The 17,209-nt window shown below is 35.7% G+C and overlaps 1 protein-coding gene across 15 annotated transcripts in view; it reads left to right on the plus strand.

Annotated features, from left to right (window-relative positions):
* INPP4B (inositol polyphosphate-4-phosphatase type II B) overlaps positions 1-17,209 on the plus strand; it is a 709,031-nt gene that overhangs the window by 538,634 nt on the left and 153,188 nt on the right. For all 15 annotated transcript variants that reach the window (XM_072788249.1, XM_072788250.1, XM_072788263.1 and 12 more), the window contains 2 exons: positions 6,794-6,924; positions 7,310-7,414. In XM_072788249.1, the coding sequence (XP_072644350.1) occupies positions 6,794-6,924; positions 7,310-7,414 (236 nt within the window). The remainder of the gene's footprint in view (positions 1-6,793; positions 6,925-7,309; positions 7,415-17,209) is intronic.

Genomic DNA, 17,209 nt, shown 5'->3' on the forward strand with positions numbered 1-17,209 from the left:
TGTTTTATATGCAAAAACTTTAAAGCAGTTTTGGCTGTTTTCTTCAAGTTTCCCTAAGTCTTAACTTTGTGTTCAATTATTTCTCTTCATTCTTCATAGGCTTGTTTCTTTGTTTTCAATCTCACTTTTCTCTTTATGTTATTCAGTAGTTTTGTGTTTCAAGCATATTATGTACTTAGTAGTGCGTTCCTTTATGGGAGGTTCATAATGACTTCCAGAAACCTGCGATTTTGCTGATTAGGAAAAACATGTATTTTTGAAATACTTAAACAAGGTAAGACAAAACAAGCCATGTAGACAAAAAGTGCACGAGAAGGTTATTTCCAGAGATTGGCATGAATATTTCATTAAGTATCAAGAATATTATACTTTTACAACATCCAAAGTGTTATATTTCTCACAAAAAAAGGAGATATTTCCCAAGTAAGCCTTAGCAATCATCTGTCTCCTTTGAGATTTATTTTATCTGATTTACCTTTTATTTTTGTAGATAGCAAAGCAAAAGGGAATGGATGGCAGTAAGTGCCAAAAAAATGTTTAATGTGTAAGGGGCCTAAGCTTATTAATATTTGAATATTCAGCCTTTTCTTTCCAATGTCTTTTTGTCTACCTCTTGGACTCTAGGAGAGTCCCAGCCTGTTTCTTAAAACATTTATTTAAAGATAGAGCTCTAGTGAAAGCAAAGTAATGAATTCATGAAAGATTGTATGTGTTTAGGAAGGCAGTGGATTTTCCAGGAAGACATTTTTGCTGTTATTGTTGTAAAGTTGCAATTGAAGGAGACAGCTTTTGAAAGCAGAAGTTGTTGTTACTGTGAATAATTGAGAATGTTTATAGTTGGGAATGAGTATTTTTTAAAAATATTTTTCTGTGGATTAAAAATGCATTTACACAGCTCATCCCTTTTGTCGTTCACACCAAAGGCTTAGTGAAGGTGTGTGTTTAACGGTAACATCGATGCCAAGATTGTGGCCTACAGAAATATGGCAACAGGGAAAGACTGGACTCTATCTGTGGGTCTTGTAATACCAGACACCAATATACACTTGAACATATTCTAGAGAATATCGATTTTCGTGCACTACAAGCCTAATAGCTGTTCCATTCTAACTAAAAGTTTCAGAAGTAAAAATATCAAGTTATGGCTTACTAATCTTTTGTTCAAAGTTAACTTTAAAAATACATGAAAGTTTACAAATATAGTCCTAAAAGTCAATAACTCCACTCATTCAGCTTAGGCTCATTAGGTACCTTCCATAAAGAAGGTTTAGTATTGTGTGTGTGTGTGTGTGTGTGTGTGTGTGTGCGCGCGTGCACGTGTGCGTTTCTTTGTTTTTACACTGGAGTATTATATGGGATGAGGAAAGAGTGGGCATAGGGATTATAGTCTAAAAGACTTGGTATTATAGTGACTCTGAGACTAACAAGCTATTTCATTTAGATGCTCCCGTCTGTGAAATGAGAGGTTTCAAATCATTCTCTGAATCTCCTTCCAAGTGTAACATTTTGTGAGTTTGTAGTGTTTTATTTTAAACTATATCAAAAGATATATTAAGTCTGTTGCCCTATAACTTGGATAGTCTAACAGGATATTTTGGAATAATCACACTGGAAGAACAGGTGGAAACTGTACAAGTAGTTGTTCTGCCTTTAACATATGTGGGTAAAACATCAAATAATAGGGGAAATAAGTAACATAAAACATATACATCCACAAAAAGGCCTTTATCATCTATGCACAAAAAATATTTATGCTTCTTTAAGCTATATTTAGGATACATATATCGCTAAGACTTTTTGTCTAGTGCTTAACCAACCACTAATATATAACTGACAGTGGATGCTAAGAGGGTGCCATTCCTAGGGGAAACCCAACAGCTATTTGGTAGCAGGCCAATCAAGTTGGATCCCCTTGAACTTGGAGAGGACAGCAACTTGTCCTAAGCAGGTGAAACAAAGTCTGAATATGTGCTTACCTTCCCTCCTCACAGTGCCACCGCTGACATCACCCACATCCGACAGTTTACAGAATGCCTGGTCCAATGATAGGGTGTCCCTCATAACACTGTTCCTACCAAAGGACACTTGCTATAACAAAGGAAGTGTGGCAGTGAGCTTGCAATTGCTGCATGGCCCACCATCCAAAAGTCGCAAACCTGATACAATAGTGGAATAATGCTAATCATGAAAGGCTCAGCTAAGGCACCATGTTAGGGGGATAAACCACAGGACTGCAGTACTGGCCTCCAGGATGAAGTTTGTGTGCTAAACCAGCAGCCAATATAGGATGTTTGTGCCCATCATGGGTAGAACACAGCTCCGGGGAAAAGGATGAGCCCTTCTTACAATCACTCACAATGCTCCACTCGTGGATTTGTGCTTCCTTTCCCCACCACGTTAGACTTTGCCAGTTAGAATCCTGGTTCTTGTGGCATGGGGAGGGACAGTCCTGTCCATAACCCATAAAGAGTCCCACTTAAGTGGAAGCTATGTTTGGTTCTCATATGATCTGGTGATCATGCATTTTTCACTACAGTGGACTCGCAAAGATAGCAAGAGAGACCGTACTTATGACCATGAGGAAGTAGGGCTGCTGCTTCATAATCTGGGCAAAGAGAAATAATAGGTCTGGCACTTAGATGTGCTCCATGCCCAGAAGTGAATGGGGAAGTACAGCAACTAAGATTTCCTAAGAGCAAGGAAACTAAGGGCCTAAACCTGGAATTAATGTCTGGGTCGCTTCGCAGGGCAGCAACCTAGACCAGCTGAGGTGCCAGTAGAATAGGAGGAAAATCCAGAATGAGTGGTAGAGGAGATTGGTGAGGAACATCAACCAGGGCCCCTAGGATCACTATAATACTGGATATTGTAGCCTGGTTCATTACCTCATTTTGGGGAAGTGCATCTGGCCATCACTTTGAAGGCTTATACTTGAACTCCTCGTAGGGAGGACACGAGGATGCTGTTTATATGCTACATGGATATCAGAAATGATGGAAGTGCGAGTTCTGCAAGGGGTTGCCTGTCCTGGGCCCAGCTGATATGCTTTTCTATACTGGCTCAGCCCTAAACTTTCCTCAAGTTTTGGACAGTTTGCTCACTGGAGGGCTCCGGATACTGCTTCCATTGTCTCCTGTTTCCTAACAACACAAAGCTGCATTGGCCTCCCTCAGGGTGAAGACCAGGCATTAGCATGCCCCCAATGACATCTGCCATAGAAAGATCCAGAGTGGTTCTGGTACCTATGACCAGACTAGGATAGTTCTGTCCCCGCTGGGATATCACTTCCCTAGTTGGCACCCAGAAGAGACAACTGGAAGTGCAGATGAGCTAATGTCCCATAGGATGACTCTTGACCAATGAAATACTGTAGAAGGTGTTAAGGAGTTGGCATATAAATGTTTCTTCTTCCATCTAGTAAACTTTTCCAGGGTACTTTGGTTCCATCTGACTTATCTAGAGCTGTTTCACATGACCCAGTAACTAGCCATATTTTCTTATGAAGCTCTACCCAACTCAGTAACCTCCCACTTTGGCTCGGCTTTCTCTTTCTCCTACAAAACTCTTCTTAACCTCCTTCTTGCTAACCTGGGACTGCTTGATCTCAGTCTGTTTCCTAGAGAATGTGGCTTGAGATACAATGCAAGGTTCTTCAATGTCAAAGTTTTTTTTCACTGAGTAAACACATTACCATATAGTATAAACAACCCTTGCCTTCTCAACTGAAAAGTTTACTGATTTGGGTACACTCGCGTTCAGGCTCTCTTTATTTTAATGCATTGGTGTAATTAATGTCTTTGATTTTTCTTAAACTTAGAACTACTCTCTTCCTATGTCCCATTTTGTTTTCTAACTTTTTCATTACTCTGCTCTGGTTTATTATACCTTTATTCTATAGCTCTCCTGTATTTGAGATTTTTTTTGATCCAAAGAAACTTTACGTTGCTTCGTTTCTCCCTTTCAGGATGTGCAGCTGTTCAGTGCCGTTTTCTAGAACAAATAAGAACAAATAAGCAGTGAATGCGAGGTTTCATCTATATATTTTTGTATAATTTTTGACATATTGGAGGAGTGTAATAAATTTTAAACGGCAGATTATGGACTCCGTTCAGCTTATCTCGAGTCACTCCCCAAGAACACTAAACATTTTTCACCATGCTTTGCCGGGCTTCTCCCCAGCCCAGTGTGTCCTACGATCTAGTCTGCGGCTTCACTAGCACCCTTCCTCCCCTCCCTCACCATCTCTCTTTTCATTATTCTTTCTGAGAAGGATTCAGAGACAACATAAATTGCAAACCTATGGTGCTTTCATTAGTATTAAATAGGAACACTTAACCAACATTTTCATTATACCTGTATATTGGAAGTAAAGCCTGAAACCTTGTGTATTAAGTTGATATCACACTTGTGTGTCTCTCACATCTGACCTAACTGCCCAGATTCTTCTAGATTTAGGTATCTCAAGCTTTTGGAATTATTTGTGTTGTTGGTAGTTGTTCTGTCCTGAATTTGAATACTCTGCGATTTGAGTCCACACAGAGAACTCAACTCCCCAGTTCTCCAGCCTCCCCCGGCTCAACTTCAATCATGAACTTCCTTTACTCTCATGGTCTATTAATTAATCACTCTTTTCCCATGAAGGTTGTGTGATGGAAGCTAATCTATGGAAAAGTGAGGAATGAGATTAATGTTCACAAAAATTGTAAAATTTTTGTAAAGATGCAGATAAAAGATGCAGCAGTACTATGCTGCATCCCCGTTGAAACAAAACAAAGACAGCCACAAACATTTGAAAGCAAGTCACATTTTTGCACACCATCCATTATTCTTGCATTTAACAGGATGTTAAAGATTCTACATCTTCTGAATTTATTAGCTTGGTATTTAGCATGTTTCACAGCCAAAATAGCAAAGAAGGTTCATTATTGCTGGTTAAATTAGCCTCATGAAAATGTTGTTGGTAAAAGGTTACAGAAACGAATAAGAGATCTAACCAAGCAGCATATTAGAACATTTATCATTATAATTTAAAAAGGCATTCTGATGATTTGAATTAACTTGGCTAAAGGTAGAGAATTAAATAAAAGGTAATAATTAAAACCCAAATGGCATGATTAGCTCTTCCTTTTGATAAAGAAAAGACAAAACATATGCATACTGCATTTACTTAAATTGTCTTCTTGAGAGAAACTGAGGCCAATAAATCACACCTGATTATACCACTTACGGGCTTTTAAAAATTTTAACAGCTTTATTACATATACTCTGGATTACTTAAATATCTTGTGATTTCCTCAGACGTAGTCAGAAAGCCCTTCCCACATTATTTATTTTCCACATTATTTTATTTTGGATAACTGAAGCCTAGAATTTAACTTGTTTTTCTACTGAGATTTTAGTGTTTCTTTTTTTAACTGAATGTGATAGATGATAGATAGATAGATAGATAGATAGATAGATAGATAGATGATAGATAGATAGATAGATAAGGGATAGTTAAGTTTTGTCATCTTTATGTTTTTAATCAGTGAAAACATTTATTTAACTTGTATTTTTTTTTACCTCTTCAACATTCAGAGCTTTAATGTTTGTGTGAACTAAACTATTAATATCTTCCTTTGTGTTAAAATTATTTTTAATTCCAATGCATTTGATATGCAGTGTTATATTAATTTTAGGTGTACAATATAGTGGTTCAACAATTCATATGCCACTCAGTGCTCTTAATCCCCTTCACCTGTTTTACCCCCTTTGGAAACCATCTGTTTGTTCTCCATAGTTAAGAATCTGCTTATTGATTTGTCTCTCTTTTTTGTTTATTTCTTAAATTCCACATAAGAGTGAAATCATATGGTATTTGTCTTTCTCTGACTGGCTTTTTTTGCTTATCATTATACTCTGTAGATCCATTCATGTTGTTGGAAATGGCAAGATTTCATTATTTTTTATGGTTGAGTTTTCTATTCTATATATATATAGAATATGCATCATCTATTCATGGACACTTGAGCTGCTTCTGTAACTTGGCTATTGTAAAATAACAGTGCTATAAACATCGTGGGGCATCTAACCTTTTGAATTAGTGTTTTGTATTCTTTGGATAAATACCCAGTAGTGAAATTGGATCATAGGGTAGTTCTGTTGTTAACTTTTTCAGGATACTCCATACTGTCTTCCACAGTAACTGTATTTCCACCAACCGTGTAAGAGGGTTCCTTTCTCTCCATATGCTCATCAATTCTTGATTCTTGTCTTTTTTATTTTAGTCATTCTGACAAGTGTGAGGTGATACCTCACTGTGGTTTTGATTTGCATTTCCCTGATGATGAGTGATGTTGAACATCTTTTCATATGTCTTGGCCTTCTACATGTCTTCTCCCCATTCTTTAGGTGGATTATCTATTTTTTTTTTATGTTGAGTTGTTTGGATTCTTTATTTATTTAAGATATTAACCCTTCATTGAATATGTCATTTACAAATATCTTCTCCCATTCTGTCCACTGCCTTTCAGTTTTGTTGGTTGTTTCCATTGCTGTGCAGAAGTTTTTATTTTGATGTAGTCTCAATAGTTTATTTTTGCCTTTGTTTCTTTTGCCTCAGGGAACATACCTAGGAAGATATTGTTATAGCTTATACAGAAAGATAGAACTTTTTTTCTAATAAGTACATAGAGCTTTCCTGAAACAGATGGTGAATCAATTTCTTATTAGTTTGGCAGTGTTTATTAAGTGTTCCTTGTCTGTGGGCTTAAGATCAGAATAATTATTTTCTCCACTTTTCTATTCTTAACAGAAACCAGGAGCTAAAAGAACTTGGTGAGCTTTCTCCACACTGGGACAATCTACGGAAAAATGTCCTTACTCACTGTGATCAAATGGTGAATATGTACCAAGATATTCTGACAGAACTTAGCAAGGAAACAGGTATGAAAGCAATAACTTATTTACATCTTCAAACTGAATTACATTCCATGCATGTTAGGTAAAAACAGTAATACACGTTGTTATTATGCATATAGACAAGCCAAAATAAAATTTAAAGAACCTTTTTATTTCTCATTCTACTATCTTGGCATGATAGACCAAGAAGAAACAAATTGCACTATTTTGCCCCATGGGATTATTATATGAATAACTGAACATTTTTTAAATTGAATTTCTATAAAGAAAAGTAGCTTACACAGGACATGTTTTTCTTTCTGAAATCCTTGTAACATTTTTCCATGTCAAACATACTTCTCAACATACACGCACACATGCACAATTACTATTCATTTACTAATAATGGTCAATTTTTTTTCCTATTTAGGGTCCTCTTTCAAATCAAGCAGCAGCAAAGGAGAGAAAACATTAGAATTTGTTCCCATAAATCTTCATCTGCAAAGAATGCACGTACACAGCCCTCACTTGAAAGGTACTATAATATTCTTTTTTAAGTGGGCAAATTGTGTTAGTGTGTCTTTTTAAAGAAGCTTGACTATTGGCAAAATTTAAAAATTTTAAATTATGTAAAGATGAAGATGAAATAATTGAAGTTGATGATGACCCTGAATACTATAAACTGGATTATTAGTATTTTTGTTGCTGTTTCTTTATCATGTTAAAAATATGACCCCTGATTGAGTCATAGATTAATATGAAAAATAAGTGTTAGCTACATTAAGTAGTATCAAGGATGGCTGGGATACCTGAGTGGCTTGGTGGTTGAGCATCTCCCTTCGGTTCAGGGTGTGACCCCGGGGTCCTGGGATGCAGTTCCACATAGGGCTCCCTGCATGGAGCCTGCTTCTCCCTCTGCCTGTGTCTCTGCCTCTCTCTGTGTCTCTCATGAATGAATAAGTAAAATCTTTAAAAAGTATATAACTGATAACCATGCTAGTGTTTTGAATTAAGGGGAAAAAAAGGAAAAATAAGGCTTGTTATTTCGAAAAATCAAAGCCCAAAGATGGACTCATAGGCTGTTTTTCTGACTTACTGGTAACTATCAATAGTCACTCCCTTCTTTTTGAGAAAGGAATTTATCAGAGAAACAGTGACAGTGTATTTTACTGTACACAGATGTGAGAAACATCTATCAAGGAAAAGTGTATAGATTTTTATAAACATACTTCAGTAAGGTTTATAGTGGATACCATACTGTATTCATTATCATTCTACATAATTCCCTGCTATTTCTTAGTAAAGTATATTTATTTTTTTAAAGATTTTATTTATTTATTAATGAGAGACAGAGAGAGAGAGAGAGAGAGAGAGAGGCAGAGACACAGGCAGAGGGAGAAGCAGGCTCCATGCAGGGAGCCCGACGTGGGACTCCATCCAGGGTCTCCAGGATCACATCCTGGGCTGAAGGCGGCTCTAAACCACTGAGCCACCTGGGCTGCCCATTAAAGTATATTTAAATATATTCTTCTCATCTCCCTTTTACTTTAACTTATTGCTATATCAATTTTTGTGCATAAGTACAGTGAGTATCTGCTTCTATTCACATACAGCAAAAGTCCCCTGTTATGCTTTTTGTCCAGCATCATTAACAAAGCTCTTCACCTCTCTTTCCTCTCAAAAGTCTCCCTGTTTAATGAGAAATGGTGTGGTCATCCTACTAGTACCCATTTTCCTAGGGAGTCAAAAGTTACTTTAGATCATCCACTCCTCTCTGATAAATGTATTGACATATGAACATACACAGATACATCTAAGGACTCATGCTGACATCCTATTTTGTAGCTATTGTCGCAATACAGAAGTTCTAGGTTTTAAAAAGTTAAAATCTGGGTTCTGCCTTAGAATCATCTGAAGTTTTACAACCAGAAAAAATAACCATTTTTTCTGAGTTTGTGCCTATGATTGTGTATAAATGACCAGCTACTGTGTCAGTTTAAGTATAGTTATAGTCATTCTGATGTATAATTGTAGTATCTTTAGTAACCCTTCTCAACTATCTGAAATTTTAACTTGAATCCTTTTTACCATAAATTATGTCAGTGAAAGAACTGAAATAAAAATGAGATAGATTGGTCCAAAGCATTTAGGAAATCTTCCCTGATTACTGATATCTGTCAGTAGTTTGAACATAACATCTATGGTTTTAAAAATCATAAAGACCAAAATATCAACAAAGAATAAAGAAGCTGGGATCCCTGGGTGGCTCAGTGGTTTAGCACCTGCCTTTGGCCCAGGGCGCGATCCTGGGGTCCCAGGATCAGGTCCCCCATCGGGCTCCCGGCATGGAGCCTGCTTCTCCCTCCTCCTGTCTCTCTCTCTCTCTCTCTCTCTCTCTGTCTATCATAAATAAGTAAATAAATAAATATTTTTAAAAAAGAACAAAGAAGCTAAAATACTTAAAAGCTATCTGACAGCCAATATGATTTTTTTTCTAATGACCGATATGAAATGACTTTAATGATAATGTAAAAAGTTTATATATTTTGGAGTGAAACAGAATTTCAGCTTCACCAACTTTTATATATGACCTTAAGTCTATTATTTAATCTTTCTAAGTAGTTCTATTCCTAAATAAGTGAATTAGAATATATAAAACACCTAGAATAAACAATAATTGCCATTATACTACAGGTAGCATTTGCCATCACTGGAACAAAATTGAACTCCTAATTTTATCAGGGCTGTAAAAAGGAGAAAAGCAATCAGTTAACTTCCTATTAAGGGACAATGGAATCTTGAACCAAGAAGTGCCCAGATTTAGAGTAAAGATGATTTACAGGAGCATTTCAGAAAAAAAAATATCATATGCAATTATTTAATGACTGAGAGACTGAAGAAATGAGAGAAGGTTAACCTCAGTACAGCCATGGATGGATAGCAGTATCATCAAATCAGATGACTTGTTGGGGCCAAATTGATATGAATGTATACTTAAATACGCATTCAAATATTTGGCAATGATCCTAAAACACTTCCACCAAACAAAGAAAAATTATTATCTAAGTGAGCTCTTACTATACTTATTTCTTGAAAACAAAACAAAAACAGACCATTTAGGCTGTGCCTTCCAGGATGCTGTCCGAAAAATAGACTAGAGTAAGCTCGGATGAATACAATGTGCTCCGTTTCTATTTCTCTAATTTAAAAGGAAGAAACTGGCAACTCAAGAAATTTAGAAAAGCAAACATAATTCTCCTAATTAGTTTGGTTTGGGGTATGTATCGGTTTCCTAGAGCTGCTGTAGCACAGGACCACAAACCAGATGGCTTAAACAACGACGATTTATTATTTTACACTCTGAAGGCCAGGAAGTCTGAAATCACGGTGTTGGCAGAGGAATGCTCCCCCTGAAGCCTATAGGGGGACACTTCCTCAACTCTTGCTAGTTTCTGGTAGTTTGCTGGCAATCTTTGCTTTTCCTTGGTTTGTTGGTGCATCTTACCAATCCTCCATCTTCACAATGTTCTCTTGTGTGTGCATCTTTACATCATCTCCTCCGTGTGCATCTCTGTGTTCAGATTTCCCCCTCAAGGGCACCATTTGTATTGAATTAGGACCTGACCTAATGACCGGATTTGAACTTGATTACACCTATAAAGACCGTATTTCCCAATAAGGTCATATTCTAGGATATCTTTCTTGAGGAGTATAAATCAACCCATAATAGCAAGATATATAAAGGAATTTCTTGTGATGACAAATATCAAATAGTATAGACAAAAGCAAAATTCTGATGTTGGGTACAACTCATAAACAAGAAGATTTTTGACAAAGCAGTTTTCAGGAAGACTGGTTCCTCTTTTTGAAGACCTAAAAGAAAAAATGTGGGAAAAGACTAGATATTCTAATAGCCAATAATTAATGCAAAGGTACTGGATTGTACTACGTACTGAATTTTTTCCAAAGGCTAACTCATGTAAATTTTATACACACACACACACACATATAATATATATAATTTTATATACATTGTGTATATGTGGCATATATATCATACATGTAATATGTAATATTGAGCTTATATGTTTTTTAAAATATTTATGTTTTCATAATAGGTTTAAAATTTATTATTTGGGATTGGAATTCAGATGCAGTAAGTGCTTTATAAACTAGATCACCAACTATATGTTTTAATAGAAATTGAAAAATTGAATTTTTGGGGCCCTGCCACTTACTTCTTGGACATTGATCAAGTTAATAACCTTTCTGAACATTGTTTCTTTTTGTTTGCAAAATAAAATGGCTAAAAGTTGTAAATGGCAGTCAATCAAATTTTCTTCCTACTTATATAACATATATTCAGCAGATTAAATGAATTGCAGTTAAATTTATTTAAGATCCATGGTTCCTGATTTGAATGGTTAGCTGAATTACAGACAACATTTGCAAGGTAATGATGCAAGTAAGATTAGCCAAGCCTTGGTCTTTCACTGGTGAGTTATTTGGATATAGTCTACATTTATTTTCATTTCTACCATTAGTAAATTACATCAATCCACATTTGATTAATATGCCTGCTATATTTGGAGAGGCAGCTTTGCAAACAACAGCAGGCAGGTTCACCAAATGCAAGGCTAATGTATAGCTATAGAAACGAGTAACTAAGCAGAACTAATGTTGTCATGTCTCTTACTGACAATGAAATAACCTCCATTTAATGTCAGGTGCCCCCAGACCCATTAAGATAATTTTTTACCCTTAAATTAAATGCAACAAATACAATTCCAATAGAGATCTTAGACAACAGTGACAATAACAAAGACAAAACCCTGAATTTATGGGGCGCCTGGGTGGCTCAGTGGTTGAGCATATGCCTTTGGCCCAGGGTATGATCCTGGGGTCTTGGGGTCGAGTCCCACACCGGGCTCCCTGTATGGAGCCTGCTTCTCCCTCTGCCTGTGTCTCTGCCTCTCTCTGTGTCTCTCATGAATAAATAAATAAAATATTTTTTAAAAAACCTGAATTTAAGAACATAATTTTCCACCTCGATAAATTTTATTTTCATAAAGTTAGTTATGAATATTATAAAATATGGATTCTTATAATATTATTCTATGCTTTAGTTTTTAAATTTTATGTTATAGATATATAATAGCATATTATAATATATAGCAAAGAGAGAGAGAAAGAAAAAGAAAAGAAAGAAAAAAAGAAAAAATCTGTTAGTATATCATAAAGTGATAGTTGTAATCAGGTGCAAAATAAGCCAGAATTTACTAGATAAGTATGGATGAGTCAGCTAACCTCTCTGCCCCTTAGTTTTCTAATCTCCACGTTAAGGGAAGTTGCGAATGAGGAGCTATTTAGACCTCCCTGATTTCTGTATCTTGAGTTTGGGTATATCACCTCATTGATGAAATATAATTACTTTTGGATGATACTGCTGAATTGTTTGGACTATTTTGAGATAGATTTCCCTTAATATTCTTTGTTGTCTTGTGATTCATGTCAAAGTCATTTTGTGGGCCATTTTGAAGTCAGGGATTATGCCTAAATTGTTCCTTGAGATGAGATCAGCATATCTACTCTTTTTTTTTCATTAGCACTATTTTTATAGTTGTAGGAATTTTAAAAAGATCTTCTGGGGAAAAAATAGACTTATTATCTCATATCTATTATTAAGTGGCTTTTTAAAGGCTATGAGGCAGCCCTATTATTAAATTTCAAACCAACCTAGTATCTTTAGCTTGATGAGATTCAACAACTTGGATTCCATTTCCCCATTATACTATGATACCATTTTCACAAAACCAAGGACATTTTTTGAGATATAAACTATCAAAGAAAGAAGACACACAGAGGATATTTTTTTTTTAATAAAGGACCTCTGATTTTTTTTTTTTTTTGCTCAAATTTTCTGTAAAACAAACGTCCACCTAGATTTTTATAGTTATCTCTTAGTACCAAAAATCTGAAAGCTCTTATTGTAAACAGTTAAGGGCTATTCATATCACAAGGATACAATGACGACAATTTTAAAATAAGACAAATATTACTGATCAGATTGTTACCTTAGAATTTTATATTTATTGACTTTTTTGTTTATGTATATGCTCACACTTAGAGAGATACAATAAATTTCAGTTGATTCTACCTAAATTTTTAAAAAGTACAATTGCTCTAGCCAAGACTGAACATGGTACTTTAAGTGTATACCATTCTTCATTAACTAAACTAAGACACCAGGGAGTGAATCCCATGACCCTACCTAAATTTATCTACTACTTTTGTAGTAATTGCAACTGGCTTTCAAGGATGAAGGGCCAGAGGGATCCCTGGGGGCTCAGGGGTTTAACGCCGCCTTCAGCCCAGGGCGTGATCCTGGAGTCCCAGGATCGAGTCCCGCGTCAGGCTCCTTGCACGGAGCCTGCTTCTCCCTCTGCCTGTGTCTCTGCCTCTCTCTCTGTGTGTGTCTATCGTGAATAAATAAATAAAATCTTAAAAAAAAAAAAAAGAAAAGATATCTTTAAAGCTCTCAACACTTAGGAAGTCCCAAGGGGTTAGGACCACTGTGCCAGAAAGGGAACAAAGAACAAATAAATTTATTTCCTATCATTGTCAAGCAACAAAAATTCAACTGGGTAATTTAAAAGTTCAAATTGGCTTTATTGAATGATTCATGAGCCAGGTAGCATCCCACCTAGCAAATAGGAAAGAGCTCTGTAGATCTGCAAAAAAGGAAAGATTTTCAAAGGTAGGAAGTGGGGGAAAAAATGAAATTATTGGCAAAAGAATCCATTGTTTTAGTCAAGGTCATCCTCCTAAGGGTAATGGAAGGGGTCTTTTAGTAAACTTTCTAGTGCTGTCCAGGGCATTGCGTGTTGAGTGGCTAAAGGTTACATTCCTGGGAGCCTGAAACCGTAGTTAGGTTAGATATTAAGCCTTGGTTTGTTGATGTGTGTCCTCTGACGTAAGTGACTATTTTGAGCCTCTGGCTTTCTTTCTTTTCTTTTCTTTTTTTTTTTTTTTTTTTTAACATTATGAAGCACAACATCACAGTTATCACTGTTTAAAAATCAACACTTCAAAGCAACTTTTTGGAGATCTCAAATGTATGAAGGTTATATAAGCCTAAATTCTTGGAACCGCTACAAAATACGCACTTAAAGATCCCAGCTTTTTGAGGAGTGGTTCTAATCAAGGTAGAATCAAAAGGCAACAGAGAAAAGTGAGAGAGACAAGAGAGATCTTATTCGCCCTTTCAACATCCAGACATAAACCCTACTTCTTGCCTCTACAGAGAAAGCCTCTTGATATTAATAGAATATCAAGGTTGGCTTGTGAGGTGGGGAATTGGGAGAAATGGCTTCTGGAAGGTAGATAAAATGTTCAGTTCTGCTTGCTGTGCTGAAACACAACAACAGTACATTTTACTTGAAATTTATTTGAAATGTATTCTTTGAAGTTCAAAAGTAAAGAATATTTGGGAAACTCTGCTATGTTTTGGCTCCTGGTAGCTTCACCCTTGAGAACATGGAACCATGTTAGGAAATCGGCTCCCTTTCTGTTCTAATTTTTTTTTCAGATCTTGATTGTTGTGCTACTAATTATTATGTGACTTTTCCCTAGAATTTCATATTCCTAATCTGCTTTACTGTTAACTTCCTTTTAGTATCTTGGTTGAAATGATGATAAATGGTAAATGGTAAATTGTTAACTTCCTTTTAGTATCTTGCTTGAAATGATGATAAATGGTAAATAAAATCATAAAAATGACAATTTAATGAAAATAATGGGAAGATCTAAGTAAACATTGGATAGTATAAGACTAAATTTATTTATTTATTTATTTAATTTTTTTTAAGACTAAATTTAAAAAAAAATACAAACACTGTACTTTTAGTAGTGAATTTGCTTCTTACAGAGGTATGAATTAACAATTCTGAAACTATTTTATTTGTAAATAACATGGTTAACCAAATATATAAATATGTAATTAGGGAAAGTCAAGTTTCTCATTGTCAGAGAAAGAAGTTAGAAATAAAGAAGGAAGGAAGCCTAGAAAGAATTTTGTAATGCTCAACTGAAGTCAAAGGTAATAATGTGGGCTCATTGGTTTGTTATTTTTAGTATAGATAGATAAGGATGTGTATGTGTGTGTGTACTAATTGATATGCAAATATATGCATATACTCCCTACTTCTGGCACTGAAAATATTGAAAGCAATAACAGTGAGCATACTACCCCCAGTATTTGATTTCTTAAAAAATATATATATAAAAAAAAAAAAAATATATATATATATATATATATATATATATTTCACTTATTTATTTATTCGAGAGAGATTTATTTATTTATTTGAGAGAGATATTTTGAGAGAGCAAGAGTGGGGGCAAGGTCAGAGGGATGAGCAGGCTGCCTGCTGAGCACTGAGCCCCATGCCCAATGCCTGGCTGGATTCCAGAACTCTGAGATCATTACCTGAGCCAAAGCCAGACATTTAACTGACTGAGCCACTCGGGCGCTCCCAGTATTTGATTTCTAAACACCATTCTCCAGTAAAAAGAGCGAGGGTTCTTTGGAAAACTGGTTGATTCTAGGGCTGAGGCAGGGAAACTATAAGATGAGTCTAGAGTATCTCATGGCTCTAGAAAGTAAGGAAGTGTTCAAAAAACAAACCATAACAATGATGACAAATATGGGGGTAACATATATAAATAGGCCAAGAGCCAAGTGGAGGAGCCCCCAGGGAACAAAGCTAGGACAACTTGAACATAGAGATGGTGTTAGTTCATAAACCAAGGGACAATATACCCATGAACCCTTATTGATATTAATAAATAACTGAGGGGCACCTGATGGCTCAGTTGGTTAAGCAGCCAGCTCTTGATTCCAGCTCAGGTCATGATCTCAGGGCACTGGGATCAAGCCTCACATGAAGCTCCACTTAGCAGGAGTCTGCTTGAGGATTCCCTCTCCCCCTCCCTCTGCCTCTCCCCACCACTCTCTCTTTCTAAAATGGATAAATAAATCTTTAAAAATATATATAAAAATAAATATATATATTTATATAAAATATGTATAAAATATATAAATATAAAATATATATATACATATATATGTGTATATATATAAAATAAAGGAGAAAGGTCAACTATTCTTCCCAAAATAATTTCAGTTAATAAATGTGGAAGGAATGAGGGAAATAGAAAACCGCAATTCAACCACAGCAGTGATAATTGCCACAGGCAAGATTTATCAACAGAAGTTAAAATTAGTGGGTATAAGTCTAAAAAGAATATTGGATATTGCATTGTCTTAAAATACATCTCTCTAAATATTCAGTGGCCTTACAGTGAAGAATCAACTGTAGGTAGTGGCAGTCATCACTTTGACCAATGCGTCAAGGTTAACATCAAGTAATATATATCAACTTAGCATACTCCCTGTTATAACACACTGAGAAGGGCCTATCGCCTTCATAGTCTCTGACTCTATGGTGCAGAACCTCAGTCCAATTATGAGAAAACAAAAAATAAATCAAGTTGAGGGACACTCTACAAAGTAACTGACCAACGATCTTAAACAGTGTCAACATGAAAAATGAAAGACTGAGGAACTGTCATAAATTGGAGGAGACTACATGACGGCTACATGAAATGTGGAGTCGTGGACTGGATCCTGAAAAAGCAAAGGATGTTAGTGGAAAAAACAATCCTAACACACTATCTACTTTATTTAATGATATAGCACAAATTTAATTGCTTAGTTTTGATAACCTACGACTATGTAAGATACTAACATAGGGAGCGTGGGTGAAGGATGTACAGAACTGTTCTAAATTTGCAACAACTCTGGAAATCCAAAATTATCTCAAAAATAAAAATTTTTGAAAGTATTTAAACATGGGCAACCCAGGTGGCTCAGCAGTCTAGCACTGCCTTCAGCCCAGGGCGTGATCCCAGAGACCCGGGATCGAGTCCCACGTCGGGCTCCCTGCACGGAGTCCCTCTGCCTGTGTCTCTGCCTCTCTCTCTCTCTCTCTCTGTGTGTGTGTCTCTCATGAATAAATAAATAAATAAAATATTTAAAAAATATTTAAACAATAATAAATATATTTTGTATTTTAATAAAAATTATATATATTTCAGGTATATAACATAATATTTTGCTATGCATATATACATAGTGAGTGATTACTACAGCTAAGCTAATTAACATACTCAACTCCTCCCAGAGTTCCTGCTTTTTTTTTTTTTGATAATGAGACATTTTAAAAGGAATTCTGTATTTCTTCCTGTTTTAGGTAGCATATTAAAACTT

The sequence above is a fragment of the Canis lupus genome, chromosome 20 (genome assembly GCF_048164855.1).
Source record: "Canis lupus baileyi chromosome 20, mCanLup2.hap1, whole genome shotgun sequence".
Classification (NCBI taxonomy): Eukaryota; Metazoa; Chordata; class Mammalia; order Carnivora; family Canidae; genus Canis; species Canis lupus.